Source organism: Rhinolophus hipposideros (assembly GCF_964194185.1).
Source record: "Rhinolophus hipposideros genome assembly, chromosome: 10".
NCBI lineage: Eukaryota > Metazoa > Chordata > Mammalia > Chiroptera > Rhinolophidae > Rhinolophus > Rhinolophus hipposideros.
This window is the reverse complement of record NC_138056.1, coordinates 28,869,337-28,894,827: the sequence shown is the minus strand read 5'-3', so window position 1 is coordinate 28,894,827 and position 25,491 is coordinate 28,869,337. Positions and strand designations below refer to the sequence as shown.

The 25,491-nt window shown below is 34.0% G+C and overlaps 1 protein-coding gene across 2 annotated transcripts in view; it reads left to right on the top strand.

Annotated features, from left to right (window-relative positions):
- Nucleotides 1-25,491, top strand: part of ANO3 (anoctamin 3) — a 233,227-nt gene that overhangs the window by 119,509 nt on the left and 88,227 nt on the right. For both annotated transcript variants that reach the window (XM_081063533.1, XM_081063534.1), the window contains 5 exons: nucleotides 5,608-5,708; nucleotides 13,906-13,950; nucleotides 18,204-18,335; nucleotides 21,426-21,532; nucleotides 23,659-23,714. In XM_081063533.1, the coding sequence (XP_080919659.1) occupies nucleotides 5,608-5,708; nucleotides 13,906-13,950; nucleotides 18,204-18,335; nucleotides 21,426-21,532; nucleotides 23,659-23,714 (441 nt within the window). The remainder of the gene's footprint in view (nucleotides 1-5,607; nucleotides 5,709-13,905; nucleotides 13,951-18,203; nucleotides 18,336-21,425; nucleotides 21,533-23,658; nucleotides 23,715-25,491) is intronic.

Here is a 25,491-nt window from a genome sequence, read left to right as displayed (position 1 = left end):
AAAATCATCAGTGTAAACATCAGGGCTTGGTCTTTTGGTTTTAGAAGGTTATTAAGAGTTTTTTGTATATTTTGGATATACAAAGTATTTTTTGTATATTTTGGATATATATTTTGATTCAAACTATATATATGTATATGTATATGTGTATGTATGTGTGTATATATATATATATATATATATATATATATATATATATACCTATATACCTATTCAGGTTGTGCGTCTTTTTGTGTGAGTTTCAGCACATTTTGCAGGGAGCTATTTGTTCATAGTACTGCTTTATTAACCTTTTAATTTCCATGGGATCTATAGCAATGCCCCCTTTCTCATTTCTGGTATTGGTAATTTGTGTACTCGCTCTATTTTTCTTACTTAACCTGGCTACAGACTTATTGATTTATTGGTCTTTTTCAAAGAACCATCTTTTGTTTTCATTAATTTATTTTCTATTGATTTCCTGTTTTCAATGTTATTCATTTATACTATTATTCTTGTTCTTTCCTTCTACATACTTTCAGTTTAATGTGCTCATCTTTTTCTAGTTTTCTAAGTGGAGATCTTTTTTTTTCTTTTCTAATATATGTATTCTGTGCTATAAATTTCCCTTTAAGCATGGCTTTAACTCTCCTTAAATTTTAAATATTATGATTTTGCTAAATTGTCTTCATTTTTATTTAGTCCAAAATACTCTTTGCTCTTGAAATTTTTTTTGTCCCATGTGTTATTTGGAAGTGTGTTCTTTAATCTCCATGTATTTTGGGATTTTCCAGTTATCTTTTTGTTACTGATTTGTAGTTTAATTCCACTGTGGTCTGAGAGCAGACATTGTATGGTTCCTATTATTTTAAATTTGCTATGGTGCATTTTATGGCTCATAATATTGTCTGTCTTGGTGAATAGTCCATATGAATTTGAGAAAAACGTATGTTCTGCTGTTGTTGGATGAAGTAACCTATAAATGTCAATTATATCCAGTTGATTGATGGTGCTGTTGAGTTCAACTATGTCTTTACTGGTTTTCTGCCTACTGAATTTGGCTATTTCTGAAAGAGGAAGTATGGAAGTCTCAAACTATGACAGAGGATTCATTTATTTCTCCTTGTGGTATTTATCAGTTTTTGACTCGCAAAGTTTGACATTCTGTCATTAGGCACATACACATTAAGGTTTGTTATGTCTTCGTGGAGAATTGACCCCTTTATCATGATGTGATGCCCTTCTTTATCCCTGATAACTTTCCTATTTTTAAATGCTTGTTTAAAGATGTTTTTTTTTCAATTGAAAAAATAAAAGTACCAGTGCTCACTAGGAAAAAAGTTAAAATATAGAAAGGAAGTAAAATCATATCCCTCGTAGTCCTATGTCTAAAAATAACCACTCTTGCTATTTTAGTTAAATCTTCTAGGGTTTAAAAACAAAGCAAAATATGTTTATAACATTGCAGAAAGAAAAACCCATAATGTAAAAAATTAAAAGTATAAAAATATACAAAATCAAAAGTCAAACAGAGAAAAGGAGAGAAAGACTGAGTAAAGAGAAGACAGGTGAGATAGAAGAAATTAAAAGGCCTTTGGGTAAGGGTGAAGGGGAAGATCCAGTACATAGAAAAAGGAAATCAAGATTCAGAAATAGTATTTTAAAGCCAAATATGTACAGTTATTTCCTTTACTTGTTCAAAGATATTTTTACAAATGGATTGCCTCTACTTTTGTTTCTAATTCTAAAATTAATGGAATTGATTTTTTTAATGAGTTAATTGGGCTAGATTAATTATCCCAATGTTAATGTGTAAAATCAACCTGCTATGACAAATGCAATTTAAGTGAAAACGTTTCTATAATAAGCATTGTAATATATCATAAATACTAATTCAGTAAGGTTTCAAATCAGGATTTCTTAATACTCTTTGTATTGGTTTCTATTGCTCTTTTAACAAATTATGCCACATTTAGCAGCTCAAAACAAAACTCATTTATTAGCTCCCAGTTCTGTGGGTTAGAGCATGATATGGTTGGGCTCTTTGCTCAGTTTCTCACAAGACGTAATGTGTTGGCCAGGCTGCATTCATACCTGGAGCTCACGTATTCTTTTAAGCTTATGTGGTTGTGACAGGATTTGATTCCTTGTGGTTGTAGGACTGAGCTTTCCATTTCCTTGCTGGCTCTCAGCCAGGGACTGTTCTCAGCTCCTAGAATTCATTCTCATTCCTTTCCACAGTCCCCTCCATTTTCAAAACCAACACTTGGAGAATCTTTCCTGTGTCCCTCTGCTATTTTGAATCTCAACTGTCATGAAGAGTCCTGTTCCTTTTAGGGGCTCATTTGCCATGGAGGATAATCTCCCTTTCTTAAACAGATATGTGACATAAAATATAACCTAATCATGGGAATGAATTTTCCATCCTAGTCATATGTCACTGGGTTGTAGAGGATAAGGACAGCAGGGTATGGGGATTTGGAGGTTTAGAATTTTGCCAGCCACACTATTATTAATAAAAGTCAACATAATGAGGAAGTGAATTGCCCTTCTAAGCAAACAGAATTAGAAAGAAACTTAACTCTATGATGACCAGATAGAATCTAAGTATATATTTAGTTTAAATCTTACGTCAACTGATGACTAGCCAGTATATAAATACTTATAGCTACCTGAACTATCAAATCCAGCATTTTACATTCTCATAAACATTTATATTTTCTCAAAGTTTCTACTATTAGAGGCAGTGGCCTTTGGTGGCAACTTAATTTTAATCAATATTAATTGGAAATATTTAGGGTTTGTGACAGGAGGAAAAGAGAAGATGAAATTGTGAAAATGTCAGCAAGATCAGATTTTTAGTTGAAAAATGGAGAATTCTTTAGCGAGCAAGTCCTCATTTTTCACATTTACATTCACCAGAGCGAAGCACTGAGCCTGGCACAAAGTGAGTGTCCAGCCCTCATAAAATCCCATGCTGATGTGGGTAGTTCCTAGATGATCTCGTCCTCAGCAGATAATGATGCATATTTGAAGGACCAATGGTAGATGATCTGTGACTGTGAGGGTAGGTACTTTGTTATCCAAATGAACTTCCAGATCATATCAGCAATTTGTCTTGATCTTAGACTTACTACCATGAGCTGCCGTGTTCTATTTTCTTTCAGCTCTCTGCCACCAACTTGCAGAGTGACTTTGTAAAAACACAATTTTTAAATTTCCTCTTCTTTCAAGAGTGAATGTTCTACCTCTTGAGAATTTTGGATGGAATAATTAAATAATAGTGTGAAATGTGAAGGCAGTGGGAGTTTTGCTCCCTTAGAAAAGCCTGCCTTCATCAGAGCTAAACAGAAATAGTGCCGGATTGGGAGCTTTTGATTTTAAGGGAAAAAGTCATCTTTCTCTCTGCCAACACCACCCCTTCACGAACTCCTGCTCAGGAGTTACAAGAAAATGAAACTACTTTTGTTTTGTTCTGTTTTTTAAGCAAAGGTATAACAAAAGAGAAATTAAGTTGAGGGAATTATAAAAGAAAAAAGTACATGCTGCTTGAAAACGATCTATATTTAAAGAGACAAAATTAGGTAAGTTCTAGCTCTACGTTCTGACGTTTCACTCATTGATGATAAGAGGTAATGCATAAACAACCTTCTAAAGCATCCCTTTTACTTAAGTGTATTAGATTATTTCACCTTTTAGAGATTGATAGGAATGAATTAATAATCAGCGCTAAATCATCTATCCATGATGCTAATTTGAATGCTCACATAGCACCTCTTCCAGAATAATTCTGGCTTCTTTACTTTCTTGTCTCCATTACTTCTTACTTAGGTACAAGTTACATAGAATGTATTCTCAAAATAAGTTAACTCATCCATTTACTCATTAAGCATTTATCAATTTTTAAAATTCTTCACCTTTAATTTAAAACAAACATACCTCAAGTAAGAAAGTTTTTCAGAAATTGTACTGACATGAAAGTATTATTTTCCCCCCATGGTGATTTGCAAACTACTAGTATGTCAAGAGCTACGAGGGGAAAAAAAAAAAAAATCTGTGGTCTAAAATTTTGGAAATTCAGTTTACTTTTTCACCGTGTTGTGTATTTTTAGCAAATATATGCATGTTGAAGTGTCTCACAAGTTCTCTAGTGAGAAAGTCAAAAAGTAATTGACCACAGAATATCCCCAATTCCTTTTTTATAATATGCTGTGGAACAAACTTTGGCTTATGAGAATCTGTGAAAGGGACTGCCTGATGGCATTGGTGCTTAGGCTGCCTTCTACATCTGAGTATTTCCAGCAAATCATGGTTCTCTAATAATCCTGTTGAACAATGTTGCTAATACAACTTTGAAATATTGTTCTGCCAAACTTGTGAAATTAACCATATCTAAAATATAGGGCTTTATGAATATATGAATATAAAATTATACAGTTTAATGTTAAAAGATATATGATTTTAAATTAAACTGATTAATTTCTTCCATACTTTAGAGTTTTGAAGAATTGGTGTGTTTCTCGAGAAGTTCTATCTAGTTGAAATTTAAACGAGCAGTGCTAACCAAATAGAGTCCAGCTGTGTCTAGCCTGGCAGGTGTGTCTAAAAGTAAGCAGACAGCAGCTCTTCCTTTATATATGTGTATGTTCAGCTCCTTTAACCACATGAATGGGAAGCTCTGTGGGATTTACAGCTAAATTGGCCAGAAACTTCTTCCTTGTTCTCTGAGCCTCAGATATTGGAGAAACTTTGGAAAATAACTTCCTAGGCTTTTTAAAAAGCACAACATGAGCATGAATAACATGTATTGCCAAAGTACTCAATTATTTAGTAGTTTCTCATTTCAGACTGTTGGACCACATTTAAGAGTCGTAATGCTTATTTGATTAAAGAGGCATCTGATGCTCTATTAGTGATAGGAGAAAAATGTTCAGAACAATGAGATCCAATTCTTGGAATTCTTGAGAATAAGACCAAGGTACACAATTTTGTTAAAAACTTCCTAGATGATTCTGATGCATGTGACTCTGCTTAAAAACCTCTCGTCTAGATCAAAGACACAAAAATTCTGATGGTCTCTTGACCCAGGAAAAAGTAAACTAGAAGGTTAGAGTAAATATGCAGATTTGACAGGTCTGTAAGGTAATGGACTTGTGTGATTTATACTCCGTTTTTTCCCCCTAAGATTTCATAGTACCTAGCAAGTAATAACTGCTCAGTAAAATACGGTAGAAGAATAACTGAATGAATCAATGAATAACTGGTGACAACTGTCTATCCCCTGTGAGCAGGAATGAGAGGATCTTGATAAAGTGTTCGACAAGAATAATTTCAGATCCTGCTTGGTGCATAATTTTTCTGACTGAGGATTTGGATCTCGGTGATGATCAATATAAGCACATGCATTAACTCAGATAGGTGATTATTTCTTGTATCTGATGTCATTATGACAGTTTTATTCAGGTTTTTATACGTTAAGAATTTTTATTCATATAAATTTGTTTTGAATCAGGTTCAACGATTCATGTGTAGACAAGGGGACAATGTTCTTTCCTTTCCAATCAAATTGTCACATGATATCATCAGCTCTAATTCTAAACAACGGTACCTGTCCTGTGTCTTTTGCAGCCAGCTGTAGCAAATGCTGATATCATGTTTATTAAAATTCACATTCCATGGGACACGCTGTGCAAGTATGCAGAGAGGCTGAATATCAGGATGCCCTTCAGGTACTTTTGAATTTCATTTCATTCTATCTCAATGTACATTAAGATGAGCCTGTTTTTTTTTTGGTTTTCATTTGTTTGTTTGTTTGTGTATTTGTTTGTTTTCAAAATCTTACAGCAATAAATGTAACCCTTTCTACAGGGGAAATGTTTTATCTTCTAAAGATTGGGCAACTGTGGATACTTTTTTCCCCTTCTAATTTACTTGCCTAATATGGAAAACTTTCTGGTTCCCTGGATATTTTATGTCATTTCTAGATGGACTTGCCAACATGAAGGAGAAAAACAGTTGTTTTCAATTTTTAACTGACAACATAATTACCAAGATCAATCTCATTTCTTATTTCGTATGGGTAGATGGACCTGTTCTTTCTGTAGAAGGCAGCTAGTATGAAGTGTAGCATTCTTGTGTATATAAAAATACAGTGTTCTTCTCTGTACAGGGGTTAGCAAGAATCGTTCCTCAGGTGCAGTTCAAACAAATGTTTTTTTGGCTCTGTCTTCAGTGTCAAAGGATAAACACTAATGAGAGGCCTGCTCAATTCAAAGATTTCCCAGTCCTTCCTATACACCAGCAATAATTAAATAGCCTATCTTCCTATATTGTGTATCTTGTGTTGTATGCAAAATGTACCACTTTCCTCTATCATTTCTCAAAATAAAATTCATTAGTGCCCCTACTTTGTGCAAAGTGTTAATTTGCATTGAAGATAAGAACATTTACACATATTTGGATCTCAGTGTGCTTTACCAGCTGCGAAGAATGTTTTAAAAAGAGAGTACCAAGCTACTGAGGAAAAGAGCCTCTAGATAATGAATATGAATGGACAGTAAGAGCACAATTCAAGAATATGGAAAATTTCTGTTTACTTTGCTCATATATTTAGTTCTTTAGATTCTACATAAAAGTGAGATCATATGGCATTTGTCTTTCTCCAACTGACTTATTTCACTTAGCATAATGTTTTCTATGTCCATCCATATCATGGCAAATGGTAAGATTTCATTCTTTTTTATAGCCAAGTAATAAATACTCCATTGTATAAATGTACCACAGTTTCTCAATGGAATTGTGATATATACGATGTCAGAGGGGCAATAGATTGGGGGAGGGCGTTTGTCATCTTCTGAGGGGTGAAATGTCTAACTATTACACTGTTTTGTACACCTGAAACTAATGGGGAAAAAAAGGAAAGTTTCTCATACCTGGTGGCATGAAAGAGGCTAACTGTGGTGAGAGTGCTGACATCCTAAATCTTATGGCAAGCCTCTATGGTATTCAAGGTAAAGTATGAGATATCGATCCCCATTTCTTTAGTGAACATGTCAGGTATTGAAAGATGAAACTCCAAATCACCCACAAAATAGAAATGGATTAAGCATTAGCAAGTACAGCAGAATTTTACCGGCAATATTAGAATTAGATCCTTACATTGGCTCTCATTCATGCTTGGCTAAGGGTTTCAAAGTTCTCTATATAGATGATATTTAGAAGATAAGCAGATAACACCTCAGAGAGCTTGGCAGAAATAAATAATACTAACAAAATAAAAAGCAAAAGACAATAAAGAAAAGTCTTTTAATTATTCACCATTTTATATAAATAATAAATAAGATACCTAAGGGAACCTGAACATTGTACATTTTTATCAAACTTGGTCACTGAAAGAAGGGCCTTTGGGTCTTTATTCATGTTACGATTAGAAAGGTTGAAGGTTACAGAGGACAGCTTTCAATTCAGGTCATTGCACTTAAAGGACAGCCAGGAAAGCATACACTTGTACCACATGTTTCTTGATTTTTGAGGAATTTTTCCCTGTTGACACTATGTCACCTTTTAAGAAGTCTTTTGAAATGTTAAATTGGTGTAAACGTACTTGGGGCTTTTGCAATTATTTTAACCTTTTAAACTGCAATTAATTACGTTTGCATTAACCTAATACTTACCCAGGGCTCATTTACAGGCTGATAATGGGCAAATACTTGCCACATGCTCGGTCTGATTTCTCCTTATTTGGTCTGTATGTATCCATGCTACACAAGATCTTGCAGAATTAAGAGTGAGATAAATTCTAGCCTATGAAATTAGCAAAGAATTTTACAAGTAGTAATATTCAAACCTAGCAGAGATATGCTAAATAATCACCTTTGTCTGTTTATGGTGGAAGTCAAATGTCACAAGATATTGTGAAACTCAGTTTGAAAATATTTTCTGTGAGCCTTAAAACTTTTCATAGCTTTCACTTTTTATCTTAAAAAGATAAGTGAAAAATGTGTGGAAACATTCCCTGCAGTATTATGTATAATTGTGGGAAAAGGAAACTCTTTTATGTTCAGTAATAGAGAATTTACGTAAATTATAATATACCCTAGCAGTGGAATATACAATTCATTTATCAAATGCATGGGTAGAAGGCTTTCTTAGTAACTGTAAGAAAATTCTTAATAAAATATATATAATACATATGATACAAAATCATTCATACAATGTAATTTCAACAACTTAAAATGCAAGGGAGTAAAATTGGAAGGCAATATACTATGCTAAAAATGATGGGTGGGATTATGGGTACCTGTTATTATTTTTTTAATATCTTACACAATTATCTATTTTAACAAATTTTAATTTGACTGTTATGTAAATATAGGAGGCGAAAGAAGTATGACACTTCTATGCAAAAGACGTTAAGACCATGACAGACTCTGTGATGTCAGGATGAAATTGCTAAAAGATTTTCCAAATTAATCCTAACTAATTTTAGGTACCTCCATCTTGCCCTATTCTTGTCATTTCACCATTGTTTCAAAAGAAAAAAAAAAGTTATAACTGAATTCATGCACCAACGAATTTCCTTGCAGATCTAAAAGGGAGAAACCCTAACGTCTATCACAAAGCATGCCATTTCAGTGGGTTTCAGTGTCCAGCTTTAGTTCAGACTGAGTGAACATTTTGTTAAAACATCTCATCAAAAAGGGAGGATATCTTCCACCTGCCTCCTCTGGATTGATATAACATAGATGTCTGCCAGCAGTGCAGAAGATTGGTTCATTTTTTTGCTCTTCAAGGAGGGATTTGGCATAATTTGACTTCGCTCCAGGCTAAGGCTCTTGTTTTAATACGGAGTTATACTAGCAAGTTATGAATACAATGTCAGTTAACACATTTGCTTTACCTCAGATATCTAACATGTATAATTTCGAAGATGTTACTGCTTTCTCTATCAATTCAAAGTATGTTCATTTTGCTGTAGTCTATGGGGAAAAAAGCCTTATAAAGACAATGACAACACAGTCTACAATGTCATACTTTTCATATAGCTCTTTCCACCATCTCAGTTGAAGTTTACTAATTTTTAAAAATTGAATGTGTATTTAAAGCACATTGGTCTCATTTCTGTCATTTCCCTTACTCTTGCCTTTTCAAATACATTTCAAGGAACTCCTCATGATAGAATAATCAGTGCTCTCATAACTTCATTTTTTTAAATCAGTACCAAATTTAATTCCTTTGTTTCTTTTTCTTAGAAGTTAATTAAAAACAATCCCTTTGCCAGCATGTCAGTGTCCTCAGTTCCTATGAATGAGAGCTTAGGTCTGCAAGCTGTGTGCCATGGTGTCTTCTTGATGCAGGGCAGGTTCAAAACATCAAAAGATGTTCACTTCAGTCAGACATTTTTGCTTAAAATGATAATCATTTTCTATTTCCTGATAAGGTTGCATTTTAAAAAAAAAAGAGTTCTGATGCATCTAAAGAAACAAACAGGAAAACTGTGATACCTATGCAGTTACTATCTCTTCTTATTGATGTTGTGGCTGAAATTTCTTCTTTATGATGTTTTTCAAAGTAATGTGTATAATTGCTGCATTCTGAAACTTTTGGAAAATGACACTGAAATTCTCATGATTCAATAATAAAATATTAGAAAATATGCAACATTTTCCAAAATACATCAATGGAAGTGGATCTTAAGAGAAAAATATACTGTAACCAAATATGCTTCTGAATTTCTGAGGTAAACAATAAGTTTCTTTACTGTAGTAAGCTTTAGAGAGCAGATTCTCATTGTCAATCTGTAGAGTGCATCAAAATTACCTGGAAAATTTTGTGAAAATGAAGGTTTCTGGAACCTACACCCAGAAAGTCTAGCATATTAAGTCTGGAATAGGATTTTGGTGTATACCTTTATAATAGTCATCGCAAATGATTCTGATGCAGATGATAAAGAAATACAGTCTTGGAGATTTTGATATTTTAATAATTCTTCTAATTTTCATCAATTTCAAGAGGCAGTTGCACAGAGCACCATTTCCCAAATTTCCATTTGATAATGGATTTCTTGAAAAAAGTCTTAATATGATGGTGTTTTGGGAAAATAGACTGAGAAATACTACAACATGGAGTTATTTGGGAACATCTTTTCAGATCAGTTTAAACAATAGATATAGTATTAACCAACTCCTTACTAACTACTTCTTATTTATTTATAAGCTACATCAGAAATTCAGAATAGCTGTCAGATTATAAAAAGAGAATTCTATTCAAGCATAACCTAAGTGGCAAATTGTTTTCATGATGGCCATTTCAGTTTCCAATTGTCAACTGTTATCATATTTAAGAACATATATACTGTCTTAAAGTTAAATATACAAGAATAACAAAGAACCTAAATAGAAACACGCATATCTTTTTTTAGGACAAGATTTTTAAAAGATTTATGCATGAAATATTTACCCACGTTTGACTAATACATGCAAATATTCAATGTTGAAACCTACACATTACATTCCACAAAGTAAAGCTGCAAATGTATTCAGAAAAAAAAAATATTAGTGTTGTAACCCTGCCTGCAGAAGTTTTTGGCTAAGTTATTGTATGAACAAGAATATTGTGCATTTATTCTGAATTTTCTGTTTGAACATATATGTAGAATTCTATATACCTATATTTTCTAGCTATTTCTCTTTTTGATTATTCTTCCAAAGTAAATATGGCCTACATGTTGGACTAGATGTTTCAAAACTAACCAAAAAAATTTTTTAGAGAATTAAAATAATCCACATTTTCTAGTTTTTTATCCAATCTAATTTTTAACCTGTGTCCTCTACATTCCAGAAATACCAAGTCCTGCTTTCATTATTTTCCTTTGATTCAAAGGTTTTTATTATTCATTTTTGCACATTAAAAAGGTCCAACTTACTTTAAAAAGATTCAGTCATCCTGTAGCTTCTCAGATTGAGTTCCAAGATGGGGTACCATCTTTCCTCCAGCCTTTTTTCTCAGAAATATTTTAAACAGAACAAATTTGAGGGAATATTTTCCAAACATTAAGAACAATCTTTTTATCACCATTAGGGTTAAACTTAGACCACTTTTTATGCAAAGAATAGTTCACTCAAAAATAAAATAACATAAAAACATACAGGGAATCCATTATACAGAATAGCTGAAAGTGGAGTACCTCTGCTTGACAAAGAGCAAGGGACCCAGGGTCTCTTCCACATGATTGCCCTCCTCACTTGGCCCCACAGACATCTCCACCCATGTGGCCACTTGGTCATGTGAAAGACTGGTTGGAAACAGCATTTGGATAATTATTTACTTATAATTTTGAGTGCTTGTTGTAACAGGTGAGTGGGTAGGTAGGTAGATAAATCCTGTCCCATTGCAAAGTATAAAATAGCAGAATCTTTCAAAGGAAAAGTTAAGGGAAATATAAAGAAAGCTCTGTACATTAACAATACACAGTTAATAAATGACAGGGTGGAGGATTGTGGGTAGGAAATGATTTGGTTCTGAAGATTCATTTATATACAAAACTAAGAATTGCAGGATATTATTGACTTCAGTGTATACTTGTATATTGTTGGAGGTATATTGTTAGAAACAAAATCTTCTCTAACCCAGAAAACTGTTCCACAAAGGTAGAAGAGAAAGAAAACAATTTTATTATTGAATAAGCATCAAACCAGAATGTGATGTGCATCAGGAAATTTACTAAGAGATTGCAAAGACATGCCAAAATCTTACCCGTTTCCATAGCCAAACACATACAGTTCATTCCAGACATGCTCTCAAGATAAACAATGACCAGTTCCCAACAGGAGGGCTCCACCCCACTAATTGTGGCTCATAGTTCATCCTAGATTTGATTGGTAATTGGGATGTTAGTTAATTGAGAAAATTGAATCTCTTATTTAAATTTTGATTTGCTCTTACAATGTAAGTGGTCTGAAAAGTATGTCTATTCATCTTGTATGACTTTCTTCATTTGTTTTTTATTTCTCCCAAAGCATTTTTTTAAAAATGTCTTAAAGAGAAATATTTCAAATTACCAGCGATAGAGAACAGTGTTTAATCCAAATGCCCTGTGGTTTTGTAATATTCCTTATCATATCCATGACCAATAATTATAACTCTGAACCTTCACTCTTTTTAATCACATTCCTAGATTTTTTTGATGCTGAAAATTATTTTAAACTAATTTCTACATTTGTAGTTCTTTTTTTTAATGATACCTTATTAGCAAATGTTTATTAAATGCAGAGTGGTCTCAGGCATGGAAGGAGATAATAACTATGAATTAAATGAAGGCTCACACATTTATTCTTCAGCCATCTGAATGCTTATTATTTATCAGACAATGTGCCAAAGACACAGCAGGCATACAGAATGAAATGAAATGAAACCACAGTCTTCAGGAAACCCAGTGCCATATGGAAGATAGTGAACAGTTATATAATGATGGGGTAAATAGTGCAAGACAGTCCATGGCGAGCAGGTTCAGAGTGAGGCTGGGTGTGCAGTCCGATGGGGTGGTATGTATACAAACATGTATATGTTTGAAAAATGAAGAGTGAAGGTATTCAAAGTATAAGTTTGGAATAGACATAGCAAGCCTTGATATTTCATATTTAAATTTAGGGTTAAAGTATGGCAAAGACAACCTAAAAATTATTTTGTTGTAGTATGTCACCAGTGATTGTGATGAAATATGGTAGCTCAGAAGGTTTTTAAAGTTTTCTAAGAAGTTAATAATACAGTTAGGACTATACATCAGTAGTCATGACTCTCAGCCCTGGTTTCCAGGTCCCATCCTTTGGAAAAGTTTACTGATTGATCCTCTGAAATGGGTATTAATGGGTGGGGATACAGACACATTTTTGAAGGCCCAGAATAACATTCCTCAGCTAAAAGATGAGGATGTAGAGAGAGTCTTTTAAGAGATTAAAATAGACTTTTTTAATCTAGAATTTTTAGTTTCTCTAAAATCAGACATGCTACACACCCACTTAAAGCACACAATATCTTCCCGTTGCTTTTCACCCAGAACCTCATCATCTGATAGACCTCATCATCTGATAGATCAGTGATAGACCCCTCATCATCTGTGCCTTGTTCACTATGCCCCACCTCTTTTATCACTATTCTCAACTTGCAGTTTATACCACAGTGATTACCAAATTAGTTGCCCTTCCTTGAATCTTACAAGGCTTGATCCTACTCCCATAACCATTTCATATGCTGCCACCTCTGTCTCCAATGCCTTGTGCTAAGTACTTCATTCAGAGAACTGCTCCCACTCCTGTTTCAAGATTCAGCACAAGTAACACACCCTGTGGGAAGGCTTCCCTGTCTCCTTTCTCCTCCATCTACAAACACTAATCGAGGTCCCTTCCTAGGTGCTTCCATAACACTCTCTCTTTTCCTGCATTGTCACACTTCATTCTATCACTTGTCTCCTCAACTGTAGAGGAAGCTTTTTGAGGGTAGATACACTCTTTGTTCTCTAATTTTTGGTGGTTATATCCTAACATTCATTGCAAAATCAGAAATATCCATCACATAAGTGTTTGGATGGATGGATGACTTCACATAGTATCAAAGAAGCAAATGATCTGGTTAATATGCATTATATAGCAGAAGTGAAACTTTCAAGAAATAGAATTAAAAATCAAATATTCAAGTGCTTTATTGATTTGTGAAAGTGGTTGTTTTTTTTTAAATTATTATTAGTAATTTAGATTCTGAAATTAAAACAATGGAAATTCAGAATCCTTTCTCTTATACTGGCTGATTTCATGTCTTTCTTAAGCATGTGGAAGATGGACTACTGAAATGCTCAGTTTGATTAAATTTTGTCACTCACTGGGTTCACGATTTTCATGTGACTTACCTCAGCTGATTTCTATTATTTTTCAGGAAAAAATCCTACTACACTGACGGGAGGAACAAATCAATGGGCAGGTTGGTGGATGATGCATGATTTGTTTATGACTCATTTGTCATTTGGGGAAAAAAAACAGGAAGACATTCGATTACCCTTATGAGCAGTTGTAAAGTTTAGGAAAAAATATTTTATTGATTTATTTAAGAGATTTCGAAACTGACTTGTGGCAAATTTAACAGTGTTTAGGAATCAGAGAATCTATTTTTTCTGTGGGCCATTGACATTCCTGCAATCCTCACTTTAAGGAGGGTTTTAATTGCAGGTTAGCATTTTAGAAGATTTTAATTTAAAAAATAGTTGGAAAGCCAAGATCTATGGGTACCTGATGACCCAGTAAAGTAATAGAACAGACCCAACAGAGACCTTCTGGATCATTCGATCCAAATCTCTTATTTGCAGAGGTGTTAAAGGAAAGACTAGCATCCAGGGTAATGAGGTGCCATACAAAATCTTTTGAATCACATACCTATTCTTTTTTTTTTTTTTATAATTTATTAGTTAAAGGTGTACAAGACAAGGTACCACTTAGACGTTCATCATTTATATCCCTCACGCTCTGAACCCCCCTCCCCCCATCCACTAACTCTCCGACCTCGCACCGAGCCATCACATTATATATATAAAATTATAGTTGGCATTCATTATTGTTTAGCTTCTGGTGTGCAATGCCATGATCAGGTATCCACCGTATCCCTGAGGTGGTCTCCCAAATAGGACACATGTCCATCAGATACCCAACAAAATCTTTACAACATTAATGATTACATTCCCCAAATTAATTTTCAAAAACCCTGAGGCCATTTGTGGTTACCGACTGTTTCCTAATCCCTTTACCTTTCCCCTTATCCTCCCCCCCGCCCATCTAACAACTCTCAGTTTTTCCCTTTTTGTCCCCAAAACTGTTTCTGATTGGTTCATTCACTTATTCTTTCCTTTAGATTGATTCCGCATATAAGTGAGATCAAATGGTACTTGTCTTTCTCTTTCTGACTTATTTCACTTAACATAATGTTGTCTAGATCCATCCATGTTGTTGCAAATGATAAGATTTCTTTCTTCTTTATGGCTGCGTAATACTTCATTGTGTAAATGTACCACAGCTTCTTAATCCAGTCATTTACCGATGGGCATTTCAGTTGTTTCCATGTCTTGGCTATTGTACTCAACTCCAAAAAAACAAACCACCCAACTAAAAAATGGGCAGAGGACTTGAGGAGACATTTTTCTTAAAAGGACATACAGAAGGCAAGAAGACATATGAAGAAAGGCTCAACTTCACTAACCATCAGAGAAATGCAAATAAAAAACACAATGAGATACCACCTCACCCCAGTCAAAATGGCTATCATCAATAAATCAACAAACAACAAATGCTGGCCCGGATGTGGAGAAAAGGGAACGCTAGTGCACTGTTGGTGGGATTGCAGATTAGTGCAGCCACTATGGAAAACAGTATGGAGGTATCTCAGGAATCTGAAAATGGATCTACCCTATGATCCATTAATTCCACTCCTGGGCATCTACCCGGAGAAATCCAAAACTCCAATTCAAAAATCTGTATGCACTCCTATGTTTATTGCAGCACTTTACACATACCTATTCTTATTCCCACAACTGAAGCTGCCTGTCTTATCTTCATATTGAAAACAAACTTCTTTTTAAGAGCTTCATCCCCAAACAACATCTCTTGACTTTTCCCAAGAGATGTTGTTTGGAGATGAAGCTCTTAAAAAGAAGTTTGGGAATGTAATCAATAATGTTGTAAAGATTTTTTAGGGTATCCGATGGACACTTGTCTCATTAGGGAGACCACCTCAGGGGTGATGTAGATGCCTGACCACTGCACTGTACACCTGAAGCTGAAGCTGAACAAGAATGAATGTCAACTGCAAGTTTATATATATATACATATATATATATATATATATATGTATATATATATATATATATACATATATGTATATATATATATATGATTATAAGAAACAGAGTACAGCCTTAGGAATGGAGACAGTGGAAATGTAATGGCTGTGTGAGATATCAGAGGGATAGTGGATGGGGGGAGGTGGGTTGTCACTGTGTGAGGGGTATAAATGATAAATGTCTAACTATTACATTGTTTGGTGCACATGAAACTAATAAAAATGTTATAATAAAAAAAATCTCTTTACCTGTTTTAGTAACAATCGCTATGACAAAGGAATTAATGAAACCACAGCCCAGAGACAGAAGAAACTCTCCCTCTTGAATCGCCTTGGTCCTGTTTCACTGAAGGAAATAAGCTTCCCTTTAATGAACACTAAAATAAAATTTGGCTGTTTTTCTGCTCACTGCAAAATAACAGTTAACAAAAAAATTGTGAATGTGGTCAGTATGTCCTATTGAATAATGTTGCAGGACATTACAAGTCAGAATGACACGAAAACTAGAAAAATAATGTGGTGTGAATATCATACCATTTTAGGAATAGAGTCAGTAAATCCAGTTCCTTTACCAAGAATATAATTTAGAACTTTAGAATAGGAAAAATTTGAATTGTAGAATAGGAGAATATAGGGCTCTTTTAAACATTAAATTTCAGTGTCTTAGCAATGGTGACGAGATAAGTAAATAATAGGCGGGGGAAACTTGATGTTAGAACAAATGTTAAAGGGATTAGTATTCAAATGGCTCTTTTAAAAATATATATTAATTATGTTCCTCAGCCAGGTCAGAGTTTTCTGTTTGTCAGGTTAGCATGCTCAGATTTAGAAGGAGCTTTCATCATTATCCTTGTGCCTATTTGGTCCTGCTCTAGGGAGCAAATGGCCAAAGTTATTTTGCATAATAAAGTCAAGTCATTGGAATATTATAATATATACATTTACAACTGCAGGTTTTTCTTGTTTTTTTCTTGGTTGGTTGGTTGGTTTTCTGCACGTGCCTGCTTAATGTCGAATGTGTTGAAAATGTCTAGATTCGCTCTATATTATTACTGAGAAATTTTGCTACTATATGAGTAGTGGGATTTCTGATAAACAGGCATCTTTTTTTTCAGAGGCTGGCAGAAGTATATAATCCTGTATATTAAAATAGAAACAAATGTCTTTATGTAATACTGTCATAATCTAATTTTAGAATAAACTTGTATCTAGAATGTCTAATAAACACGTATATATTAAATACTAAAGAAACAACATTTTTAATAGTAGGGGAAAATATTTTTTTTTTCTCTTTTGGTCTCAAACATAAAGTAAACAAGAAAAATGGACACTATATTGTCATAATGTTTTATCTTTTGGGTTTATTATTTTCTGTTTAATATTATGAAATAAAAATTCAGTTATTGATTCTAAATGATTATTAAAGTGTATTAAACCTCACTATAGTTGACATCTTTACAATTTACTTACTACAGATATTCTCTTTGTTCCTTTACTTTCTGGGAGGGTAGTGAATAAATAGGAAGAGTGTTTATGAAAGTATATGACATATCAAACCGAAAAAAAGAATGCCATGTTATTTACCTCAATTTAAATTTAGACCTTCAATTAAGGAAATGATTAATTTTGTTTTGTTTTTGTTTCTGTTTTTGTTCTTTACCTTTGGAGTAGAAATTTAAGTGTGTGTGTGTGTGTGTGTGTGTGTGTGTGTGTGTGTTCACCATTGTTATAAAATTACAAAACCCAATTTGTAGATAATTGCAAAGAGGGAAACAAAAATCAATTATGTGCACTTAGATTCCTCTTGTGCTTTTCCTTTCTTGAAGGGGGAAAGATGTTTTGTGCAAGAGAATTTTGACCACTTAACATTAGGGGATAATTAATGTGCAGGCAATTTATCCAGCATTTGAAAATCATCATTTCTCCAGGCAGGTTGATGGAAAATGGCTATAGTTTTATTATCACTGCTATTTATCATTTGTTTACAATACACTTTCACATTCAATTATCAATGTATCTTCAAAATGACCCTTCAGGGAGGCAGAACAAAGAGTTACTTGGTTTGCAGATCGGGAAAAAAATCAAAGACCCCATTATCACTGCTCACCCAACCCAGTGATCCCCGATCTTCACGGTTCCTTAGGTAGAGCTTGTGCTCCAACCAAGTTCTTTTGACTCTTTAATACAGATTTATTTTAAATTCCTCCTAGAAATAGGAGGAATAATGCATGTGTAAGGGTATGAGTGTGAGTGTGTGTGTCTTTTTGGAACTTTTTGAAATGGCAATCAAGGTAGGCATGACTCTGGAACGCAACCTAATCTAGCTCTAAAATGAGACTTTGTTCCAGGGTACACAGTTATTTTCGAAGACTCAAAAAATGGATGTCCCAAAACCCAATGGTTCTCGACAAGTCAGCTTTTCCAGAACTGGAGGAGTCAGACTGTTATACCGGCCCCTTCAGCCGTGCACGAATTCATCAGTGAGTTCCCATCTCCTTTCTCCCACTACCTGCCTTGGTACCTTCCATTACCTGGGGGTGGTTGATAGAATAAAAATAGTTGGACCAGTACCATTGTTTGTCAAATAAGTCAGAGAATGTATCATTTTATTAATATGTAAACTTAACGTATGAATAACACTCAGTGAACATTATTCTTGATCAACTATGATATAGAGATATTTCAGTAACGGATAATTAACTGTAAACTCATGGACTGATAGTCTCATTCCCAACTCTTTCAAAGAAATTACTATGGTAGTAAGTAATTCAGTTAAAGTAACAAGAATGATGGTAATAATAATAATAATGATAGAAATGCTATTAAATAACATCCTTGAATAATGGATTGTTCTAATTAGTAAATTATTATATTTATAATTACATTGAATTAATTTGTACTTGCCTGTTTAATCCATTGTAGTTTAATCTTATTAAACTAAGGTAAGGATTTTTTGCATGCTTATCTGTCTGTCTATCTGTCTACCAACATATCTCTATTCAGTTTTTCATTCAACTGGTATTTATTGAGTTTCTACATGGTACAGATTGAGTGTATGACACAGTCCCTGCCTTCACAGTACTCCCAGTCTACTGGGACAGAAGAAAATGTAAATTAATAATTAAATAAAATAGAGTAAAGATAAAGATGGAGAAATACATAAGATGCAATAGGCCCATAGCTGCAAGATCTACTTTGCTGTACACAATTCTGTATTGACCTAGGTTCTGTGATGCAGGAAGTTAAGAGACAGGATGAAATGGAATTCCAGACCACCAAACCTGTAATAGAGCCAGTAATCAATGAGAAATCCTCATCTTCCAAATATTTGATTTATGTCATTATTTTGTCTTAGAGGTGACTCTAAAAGCAGCCTTTTAAATTCTAGCTATGGGAAGTAGAGGAAGGAGTGGAAATCCAAATGACTTCCTGGGTTAGAGAGAGGTTACAGTTTTGAGGATGCTGCTTTAGCTTTTTACTGTACTTTTTCAGGCTCTGTGATGCACCAAATAAAATACATTCTGCTTTTTATCTTTTAACCCAAAGAACTAGAGTGGTCTTTGAAAAATCTCAATCAGATCATGCAACTGTCTTGTTTGAATCTCCCCAATGGCCTGCCGTTTTCACTTATAATAAAATTCAAATTTCTTATCATCCATATGTGGCCATTATGCTGTGGTCCCTGACCAACACTATCTTCTTATCTTCTATTTGCCATACCATTTACTTATTTCAGGCACACAAGCTTTGATTCTACCCATCAAAAGCTCAGTCTTAATTCTATCTCAAAGTTTTTGTTCTTACTATCCTCTTTTCCTAACATGCCCCTCCCTAAAAAATATTTACATGGCACATCACTCTTATGATTTTGATCTTACTCAAACATCACCAACTCAGACAGACCTTATTGAAAATGTTATCTATAGTCCCTTTGTCCCAGTCATTCTCTATGCATTGTTTATGTCCTTGTTCTTCATAGCAATTTCTGAAATGATGTAACTAATTTGTTTACTTATATATCATGTTACTTTCTTTTATAATGTAATCCCATAAAAAAGGAATTTACCTTCTAAAGAAATATTTGTTCAGCAATTTCTGAATCAATCAGATGGGAAAAGATTTGGTGGACATTCTCTATATTATAATTAACAAGACACAGAACTGTTAATTATGTGTATATAAGTACAAAATTAAAAAGCGTTATATGAGAATACTGTAGGAACTTGGAGTCTAATAAAATGGACAGGTATACAGATAACCGTAATACAACACTGAGTAAAATCAATGTGTCAGGAGAGACACAAGTAAAATGCACATTTTTATAAGAGAAAGAGAAGCTATATCCAGAGGAGAGGAGTCAGGAAAATTTTGTGAAGGAACTAGTCCTTTTCAGCAGGTAAAAATGTGGAAGGAGGTAAAAAAAGATGGGGGGAGAGACATCAAAGACAGAGCAAAATCGCGAGGAAAACAAGCATGGGATTCCAAGATGGTGATAAATTCTACAATTTGACAGTCTATCAGATACAAGGAACCAAGCTATAAGAAATAAGACTGAGGGAAAGGTTAAAATACAAGAATAGAGACGCAGAGAGGAAAATAGAAGTTTAATTATGCATAATGGAGAGCTGTCGACATGTTAATAGCAGGAATGCTCTAAGGGTCAGAACTGTGCTTTAAAAGTCAGGTGGGAAATTGCAGGGCCAGTTAGGAGGACATTCTCATAATCTAGTCAAAAGGCAATGAGACCCAGACAAAGACGGGTACAAGAGAGGCAGGCAGTTCAGTTATAAAAGTTACGTGGTTTGGCAACTGTTTGAATGTGTATGGTGAAGAGAAAGCAAGGATCAAAGAAGACCTACTGTGTGAGAAAATGATGGTTTATTATTCACAAAGATAAAGCAACTGGAAACAGGAATTGTCAGAACTTAAGTGAGGCCCAGAATGCTTCGATTTTTTTTATTTTTTACTTTTTGAGACTTCCAGTATATCATATTTAATCCTAAAACGGACCCTTTGTTTTCTTTTGGGGATCATTCCTTTTGCTCTTCACATCATTGACTCTCACACGGTTCCTCCTTGCAACTCTTCCTACATGGGGACAGAATAGGACATGAAGGGAAAGGGAGAACTATTTCACATATTGCTAAAGTTCTGTAAACAAGATAAGTTAACTTGGAAAGTGTGGCACAGGGGAATTACATCAGTGTTATTGTGTTCTATTTGGAACCACATTGCTTAATTAAAATGTATGGGAACCAATGGAAACTCTATTCTCTTCCTGTTCCATGCTAAAAAGAAAATATGAGGACATCTAGGCTTCCTTGTAAACTGAAAGATATAGTAAAATGAATATTTGATGATGCCCTGTATTATGTATGTTTGTTTTTCTCTCTCTGCCAATTGATTTTTTTTTCTTTTTAAAAGAGGATGGTTTCTCTTCTGATTTATTATACTATCCTTCACACGCATTAGTTTAAAGGAGAAAATGGATGAGTGCTCAGGACATTGTTCCTGTTGCTGGAGTCTGTTGCCTACTTTGAAGATTAAAACCAACGCCCTTATCTTAACAGCTTCATCATAAACAATAAGGACACCTTCTTCAGCAATGCCACGCGGAGCAGAATAGTCTATCACATGCTGCAGCACACCAAATATGAAAATGGAATATCAAAAGTGGGTAAGAACATGAATTACAAATATACAGAAAGTAGAATTTGCAGTTATTGATATTACCCAGAAATAGTTAACACTTTAAGCTTTGCCTTCATGCATGCAATAGGAATATATAACACATTGAGCACAAACTCTAAATGTTCTACTTTTCAGCCTTTGAACAGAACACAACAAAATAAAAGAAGCAAACTCTTGTCGGGGCATTGGCCATAGGTATCAAAATGTGAAATGTGCAAACAGTTTGGAATAGAAATTTTAGGAAATTTATCCCAAAGAAATCATCAGATTTTTGAATAAAAGTAGATGTAAACATTTGCTCATTATGGCTTTGTAATAGACTAAAACGAGAAATATTTTAACTGCCCATTGTTAGGCACTGACAGATAAGTTAGGCTACATCCACATAATACATGTATTAAAAATTATGTGACGTTTATTCACTCTTAACTCAAATTTATTCAGCATCTATTTGATGCTATATATTAATCTTATAGAGATTATATGACACAGACCCTAATTCATGGTGATTGAAAGCTACTGATTAATTATCTCTATAGATGACAATGAAAGATATCTACAAGGCATTATCAAATGAAAAAACAGATTATAAAACTGTAAGTCTAATGTAATCCTACTTCCTAAATATATATACATAAAAAGGAAAACAAATCTAGAAGGATATATTTGAAACTTTTGAGAGATTACCTCTGGAATGTATATTAACAACTAATTTTAACTTTTTTAATTTCTGTGTTTCTTGACTGTTTAGCAGTATTCTATTCCATCTATGATACAAAAGAAAATTGAGAAAGTTGCACCCAGAATAATTAAAAGGAATTGCAAAGTTTACATAGAACACAGCAGAAAATAACGTGTATCAAACAAGCTGGCCTTTTAATTGTTGGGGTGAAAAACACAAGATGGCTGAAGAGATCAAATGCTAGTCATCTCCTAAAACCTTGAAAATAAAAATTTGCACTGATATACGCTGGAATAGAGTGCTACACAAGTCAAATGAACTATGGTTCAAGTCAGCCATTTTTTAAACAGGAACGTTCAGACTTTGGTTGTCCTCTGATTAATTATTCATGGTTAATTTAGACACTAAATCCCTACAAGAATATGTTGACACTTAAACAAAATTTACTAAATAAGAAATGCAAATAAAAGCAGAATATAAACTAAAAATATGTCTAAATGGTAGCACTATGTGCTTATGTAGTCTTTAAAAATAAAAAAAATCACAATTTAAATGATTATTAAGGTATAATGGCCTTTGTAGAATTTATTATAAACATAGAAGAATATTTTTAAAAAATTTTAAATCTTTAAATTCAATTGTCACTATTATATATTAGTACTGGAAAAGTATATGTATATCATAAATAAAGTCATGCAGTGTTTACAATTTTCTTATCTTTTTTTAAATTAACATTATGAGCATTTTCTCAAGCTTTTTAGAATGCCTGAAAACATTATTGTAAATAGCTGTACAGTATTCTATTATAAACATTCTTCAAATCACAATTATTTACCTAACATACTTGATTGTATCATAATAATTAAATGATTCCTCAAATTTGGATGTACAATTATTTCTAATTTTTTACTAATATAAAAAATATTGCAACAAAAATCACTCTCCAGAAGGTTTTCTAAATATTTTGTCTTATTAGGACTATATGAGAGTGTCTGTTTCACTACACTCTAACTGAGAGGGAGAAGATTTTAAGAAGTATCAAATTGCTATTTATATCTCTTCTCTGCTTCCTTGACCAAATTTTGTTTTGCCCAAAACAAACAAACAAACAAAAAACAAAAAAAAAAAAGGTGCTTTAGGCTCAGGTGATTCCAAATGAGTGAATATCAAAATGCCCCCTATTTCATGAGATGGCAAAGTGAAATCCTACTTTGGCATATTGCAACTCTCCATTTATTAATGTTGTAAGGATACAATCATACTCTTAGTATCAGTCTCTTTCACATTTCACTAGGTGAAGTGGTTATGGAAGCCATTTTGGTTATTTTAAGTTTTTAAATTAATTTACTACCCCAAGTATATGTATGTTGATTCAGAGGGAAGTTTTTATTTAAACTAACCCAAGGACTGCTTTTTTTCTTCTTTTTCAGGCATCTGTAAACTTATTAACAATGGCTCATATATAGCAGCTTTTCCCCCACATGAGGTAATTTTGAAATATAATTTCCATTGAACTAAAAAATGTTTCTCATGCTCAACACTTGATCCCTTTTTTTTTTTTTTCATTTAACTCTGGCTTCCATTTCCCAGGAGGCTTCAACCAGGGACTGGCCCTGGGCCTTTCTGACCCCATTACCGTTCTGTGGCTGTGCACTTGCTCCTGGGCTCCAGACCCCTCCTGTAGTTTGACCACTTCAGGAAACCCAGCCTTGAAAGTTTGACCACTTCAGGAAACCCAGCCTTGAAAGGAACTCAGGGACATTCAGCCACTCTGAGCATTGCCCTGGACTCCAACACACAATTCTACGCTTGAACCGTTGGGGAGCCACGCCACCCAACCATGGCGGGTTCCTGCTTTGTGCATACTACTTGGGGATGCCTGAAAATCTAACACAAACCCACACAAAAACTACAGCCCATTACCTACTTGATACTCTGCCAGATCATTACCTGTCTACTAACGTTAAGTAGAAAAGCCTGCTCCAAGCTGTGGTGGGCTTTACCTGCTGAGTCATGAATGATATTTGAATCAGTTTTAAACCCCTCACACACACACACACACACATTGTATTCATTTTAAGGCAATTTTACATTTTAATATAAGAATGGAGTCTTTAGAGGTTTCATTTCTGCACTGTCAAAACCCATCTACCTTCTATTTGTAAAGGTTTAGGACTCATAAGCCATAATCCCTATACTTGAGGAGTTCAAACTCCAACACAAGTCATAATAGATAAATTGTGTCAAGCACTTTCCTATTCGGTATTGAGCTAAATGTTTTATATGTATTATTTTATTGAATACTTGCAACAGCGCCTTGAGATAGACAACGATGTTACTCAGTTTTATAAATAAGTCATTGAGGCATGGAAAGGCTTAGTATCAAAGGTACAGTTTTGAGTCCAGGAAGCCAGACTCCAATGCTTCTATTCATGATGGTATACCTACTTATTATAGGAAGTAGAATAATAATAAGAGGCTCTCAGTGTATGTCCTTTAGCAAGCTTTGGGCATGTATTTTCCCACTATCCTGACAGTAATCCTGGAGCAGTAGATATTAGTATTCCCATTTTAGAGATGCAGGAACAAGGATCAGAGACATTAAACACCATGCAAAATATGACACAGTCCATAAATGGTAAAGTGTTCAGAGTGGCAAACCTAGGCACTAGGAGAGCTTCTATACCAAAGGAAAGTTTGGTTTGTTTTGTTTAAGTAATTGGTCTACATAACTAATGTGTGTTCTTACAGTTTGACGGTTTCTTGCATGAAATTTGGAACCTATTAGGATTATGTTGTAAGTGATAGTCATTTTCCCATTTATTCTTATAATTTGGTAGAAGTACTAAAATCTGAAACATATAACGCAAAACGATTAGAAAACTATAGTATTGAAATATGAGTAACTAAAGGAAAGCAGAAAGTGAATAAAATGTACTTGGAATTTTCTATTGATTTTAAATGCTATTACTTGAAGAAAGAAAAACAAGGCTTGCTTACAGGAAAAGAGAATCAATCACATTGACTCTGTACTTTTATTTAAAGACACTTCACAATCTGTGGCCTCTTTCTTCCTTGATGCAGGCATGTTGCTAGTGTCAGTATCGTATTTTTCACTCTTTTTTGAAATTTATGTTTTACTTACAAAGAGACAATGGCTAGAGGGGAGGCAAAGACATTTCCAGGGGAATTTGGCATGAAAAAGATGAAAGAAATGGATGAAAAGGGATATTTATGTGAGAAAGACTTTGCCTAGGATCTTG